Below are 5,060 nucleotides of genomic sequence, written 5' to 3'. Positions count from 1 at the left end.
GTGTAAAGTTCTTCATTTTTAATAACTTAAATCTCTCCATTAATGTTGATAGATACAACTTTTAACAGTTTAAAATTTCCACTGGGCCAGAGTAATTATTAAAGATTTATCTATTTTATCAATAACTTAGAAACAGATTAAGCATTTAAGAGAAAAGAAAAACTTTGAGAAGGTAAAGATCATAGAACATTAATAGTTATTGTCGGACTGTCCTGATACAAATCTTTAGTAATATTACTTATCTCTAGACGATTTCACAGCTGTGTCAGATGCTTCAACTACAAGAGTCCATCTGTACCTTCTTGTGCTAATTGCACATTTTGGAAACGTGCACAACTGTAGCATTTGAGTGAAGTGACACTATACATAATATGTACATGTGCAGTGTATAAAATGGCTTTTTTCTACAAATCTCTGAGTAGACTCTCTGTTGACTGTTCACAGCCCTTTATTTTTTATTTTTCTACAATTGTTGAAAGTCAGAATGGAATGGCCAGAGAACTGGATGCCAGCAATAAAACGGGAAGTGCGAGGGGGGTGTTTCGCTAACTTCACTTGCCCCCCACCCCAGGGCATCCCCTCATCTTTCAAACACTGTTTGTCTTGCACTCTATTTGGTTAACAAAAAGAGAGGCTGTGAACGGTCTACAGAAATTAACTGAAATTTATCATAATTTTTGTTCCATTGAGTATTGATAACCCATTAAAAATATGGGGTCTCCAAAAAATCCAAGATGACTTTAATTTTCTACCATGTGCACTAATTGATAAAATTTCAAATAATTTATTGGATATTTATTTACATCACACAGGGTGCAAAAATATGATTAATATTAAATATAAAATTATAAAACATCATAATATCAAACATATCACTCCCTATCTAAAGTTGACACGGATGCCAGAGATGTATTGTCATGTAATGACTTGTACTTCAATTCCAACACAGTATTTGGGTTCTTGAGAAGTGTGGCGATCTTGTCAGCAAACTTGTCTCTAACTCTGTTAAACTCCATCACACTCTCAGGTTCGTCACTGATCCAAAAGGCACTGAACTCAAAAAACATATAACCTAGAAGATGGCCAAAAAGCAATAATCTTTAGTAAGCACATATTAATACCATTGTCACCTCGTGTTTAGAATTTACCTGATTTACAGATAACAAAGTTGCAACACTCATGCCCAGTACATTCATATCCAGCCTGTGTGGAAAATCTAACCTAACAGAGGGGGCATTGGATTTTCGGTTTTTCAGTTTTCTCCCCCAAAAAACTGCCGTTATTTCGGTTTTGGTGTCTTATGCAGTTTGTGGGTTTTCCTTCTTTTGGCATTTGGTTTTCGGTTTTCAGCAAAAATAAAAGCGGTTTTTCGGTTTGCGATGTGGTTTTTAGTTTTGAACAAAAATGTCAAAAATGTTTTTTTGAAATTTGAATTTTTTGTGTGCTGGGTTTTGCAGTTTTTGATGATTTTTTTGTTTACTTTTGCGGTTTGTAATATGGACCAATGCCCTCACCTAACAGCCTAAAAACATCATTTTGTAGATTTAACTTTAAAAAAGAAAATACTTAATAGTGATGCTTTAACAAAATTCTCCCAAACAGATTGAAAAAAATTTAAGACAAGTAAGGAGAATTTGTATATTGATATCAGCATGTATTGAAGATTTTAGAAAGGACAAAAAAACTTGCCCTTGCCCTTGCCCTTGCCTTAAAGGAACAAAGATGGAGACACTACTCACAATAAACTTGATGAAAGTCCACCACCGTTGGTCGGCCTTGCTTGCAGTTGTAAAAGTGACTTCTAAGAATTCCCTTGTTCAAAAACTGGAGAGCTAATGAGGTTATGTTGATCCCAGCAATGGCATAAGAAAACCTGCAAGATACATGAAACAGCCACTGCTAAGCGTAATGCACATTGCACAACCAAAATTAATGTTTAGCAGTGGATTTTAAAGAGATCGTCTGCATTGCATAGAGAATGATCAGGACATACTGATGTACACCCGGGGGGGGGGGGGTACTTGGGATTTTAAGTGTTGGGGTTGATCGAATGGGAGCAAAAATCAAGACCCAAAAAAATCCCTAGGGCTTTAGGGGGAATGATCTGAAGATATAACACAAAGAAAAACATTAGAAACACGTTCAGTGTTTGTACTTTATTCGCAGAACTATGTGGCCAAGGCACTACAATGAATCTTTAGAGTGTTTTAAATACTAAAAAAAATCCCTACTTAAATCAAGCCACCCAAAAAAATACTTGCCAAATTTTCCTACCCAAAAAAATTCCAGAATGGGAAATTTCAAACCCAAAAAATCCTTCGATCATACCTGTCACTTGAAATCCTGAGCACCCCCCTGGGGATGTACATGTACTTCTCAATAGTATTTATTAACTAATATTATTAATGCTGGTCAGCTTACCAAAAATGTGGATGATGAGATTGTGATAGGACTTTTCTAGCCGCAGCTGTGTGTTTTGATGCAAAAAATCTATAAGAACAGAATAAAAAATAACAATTATATTACCTGGGAATGAAAATAATACTGGACAATCTTGCAGTCAGAAAAGTAATATCAAAAACACGTAGGCCTGTGGTGCTTCTACATTGTAGCTAGTGTATTTATTTTTAATTAAATATGCAGGGCATGTGATAAACAATTATTAATAATAATCACTGCTGTATTAAAGCTAAAAAACCTTACGAATACTAATACTTACAATAAATTATCAAGTGCAAGGACACCTAAAATATAATAACAAAGACCAAAGTTAAAATGATATCTAAACAACAGATGGTCGGCTTTTAAGTAAATGTCATCTTCTATAATTCATTCACAACAAGAGACAAAGCTTGAGTTAATTTAAAGGTGGCTCTAAATTTCAAGTCTGTGGGTGAAACGTAAGGATGCGTGTGACAGTTCCTCAAAATAATGAAAGCAGTACTTTCATGAGTACCCTTGGTTCCAGAGGGTTTTTTTTTTTTGCGGTGACAAAGAGCAGCGAAGCCGCGATCGTCGAGAGAGTGGCAAAGCCGCGATCGAACGAGCGAAAAAACCCTCTGGTCACGGTGATTACAAGCCTCACTTCCATGCTAATTTGAGACAAGATAACTCGCGAAACCGGTTTAATTTGTGGTCGGCTTTGTATGGGGTCTGTTTGTTTTTGTAATTTGACATGTCTGCACGTGGCGCAGCGATGCGTAAAACGGCGCGTAATTGAGGAATGGTGAAATTCGTAATAAGCAGTGTTTCGATAACTCCGGTGAAGAGAATCGCTTGTGTAAATATTGTAAATAGTGTAAATAGTTTTTGTAGAGTATGTAATATAAATTTGTCGATATCTGGATACGGAAAGTTCAACTTGTTCGATGGTGCCGCGTCGAAAGAGCAAAATGTAGCCGCGAAGTTGTCATCTGTGTTGGTAAATAAAGGTGACGGGCCTACACGACTCCCAGGGGGGTACTCCAGGATCCAAGTGACGGGGATGTGCGAAGGATTTTTTTGGGGTCGAAATTTTTGATTCCGGGATTCTTTTGGGTAGGAGAATTTGGCAGGTATTTTTTTGGGTGACTTGATTTAAATAGGGGACTTTTTTGGGTATTAAAATCAAACTAAAGTGCCTTGGCGCGGCCTTGGCAAATAAGGGGTAATTTGACTAGGGATTTTTTGGGGCGTTTTTTTTGGTCCAGGGATTTTTTTGGGTAATGTCGGAAGACTTAGAGATTTTTTTGGGTCCTGAGTTTTGCCTCCATTGATCATCCCCGTCACTTTGATCCCGGAGTACCCCCTGGGACACGACTCCTACGTTCGTGACATTTGTAACCTTTGCCGTTTTATGTTGAGTTCGGTCTTTCGACCTTATTTGCTTCTGACTTCTTTCTGAGGGTACTGTTATTATTTGGAGGCATTATGTATTGTAGAGCCGTACGATTGTGGCCAAGGAAGTGTCTAGAGGTCATAAGTCTGCGCTGCGTGGTTTCCGTTTGTAGAGTTAAATGACGCCTCTAAATCTGTACTCTGCCACATGTTGTGCAAGTTTAGTTTGTTTTGGCTCAATTCTAATTGCAAGATATGCTTTAAGCTATCAAAATGTTCGCTCTGGAAGGACAAGATCTGAAATGTTCTGTGAAAATGTAAACTACTTGCATGCTGTTATTGATGCCGGGCCCGGCATGTTAATCAATAATGTTGCAAGATGTATTGTCTTATCACGGAATCTTGGTCCGGCTTGGCCAGAGACTGTTTCAGCTTTAATATGAAAAAGCTGAAAGTTGGTTTCAGAGAGACATTCTGTGTTGTAAAGGCTATGCTTATGCATTATTTTGTTCGAGCGCTCTGTCTTTTAAGCCCGATGTTTAGAATTTTACTACCTCCTTTGCTCGTTGCGTTACGTTGGCACCACATGATTCAAATATAAATTTGAAATCTATCACGCGCAAGTCCTACTGACTGTTTTGCGTTTTGTATATGCCACTATATAGTTTAGTTCAGGCAAGACCATGGTTTCGATCCTCCATGTGGATCTCATCAGTTACCGGTATTTGGTTTTCTTTAGTTGCTAGCGCAACTTGTTCATGTGCGAGAATGTTAGACATTCGGAAGGACCGCAAACTCACATCTTCACGGTTGATGAAGTGAAGCAGGGCTTCTTCTTGAACCGGTTTCAGTTCTCGAATTTCTGAAAACCCTGTGTCTAACGCATACTGCACTGCTCCACGAAACGCTCGTTCGAAATCACTGCTAATCCCTGTCGCCATTTTCTTTGTTTACTGTTTCTTTGAGCCAAAAACCGGTTTTTGGCATTCCTAGGGTGCCTTGTAGTAGTTCAACCAATGAGCGTTTGCGTTAGATCATTAAAACTCGGAAAAGACTGGTACTAAGTACGATAACCAATCAGCGACCAAGTTCAAATTCTGTACTCATGGAAGTGAGGCTTGTAATCGTCGCGACCAGAGTGTTTTTTTTCGCTCTTTCCGATCGTGGCTTCGCCACTCTTCCGACGATCGCGGTTTCGCCGCTCTTTGTCGCCGAAAAAAACCCCTCTGGCACCTAGGGTATTT

General features: G+C 38.4%; 1 protein-coding gene across 1 annotated transcript; it reads right to left on the bottom strand.

Moving 5' to 3' along the window:
* Positions 1-768: 768 nt before the first annotated feature.
* On the bottom strand, positions 769-4,757 carry LOC144639647 (uncharacterized). Its single transcript, XM_078498932.1, has 5 exons — positions 4,499-4,757; positions 2,720-2,822; positions 2,422-2,490; positions 1,740-1,873; positions 769-1,072 (listed from the first exon to the last, which is right to left on the bottom strand). Exons 1-5 carry the CDS (start codon positions 4,755-4,757, stop codon positions 873-875), a joined length of 765 nt encoding a protein of 254 aa, XP_078355058.1. The 3' UTR covers positions 769-872.
* Positions 4,758-5,060: the final 303 nt, after the last annotated feature.

This window comes from Oculina patagonica, unplaced genomic scaffold (assembly GCF_052425735.1).
Source record: "Oculina patagonica isolate OP01 unplaced genomic scaffold, crgOcupat unplaced1148, whole genome shotgun sequence".
NCBI classification, from domain to species: domain Eukaryota; kingdom Metazoa; phylum Cnidaria; class Anthozoa; order Scleractinia; family Oculinidae; genus Oculina; species Oculina patagonica.
Note: the sequence above shows the minus strand (reverse complement) of the source record. Positions and strands in the feature narration are given on the sequence as shown.

Excerpts from the sequence above, each read along its gene's own strand:
- LOC144639647 (XM_078498932.1), bottom strand. The coding sequence starts at position 4,757 with ATGGCGACAGGGATTAGCAGTGATTTCGAACGAGCGTTTCGTGGAGCA. Across the intron at positions 2,823-4,498 it reads CATGGAGGATCGAAACCATG|AAGATGACATTTACTTAAAA; the intron begins GTCTTGCCTGAA and ends AATGAATTATAG. Across the intron at positions 2,491-2,719 it reads CTTGCACTTGATAATTTATT|ATTTTTTGCATCAAAACACA; the intron begins GTAAGTATTAGT and ends CTGTTCTTATAG.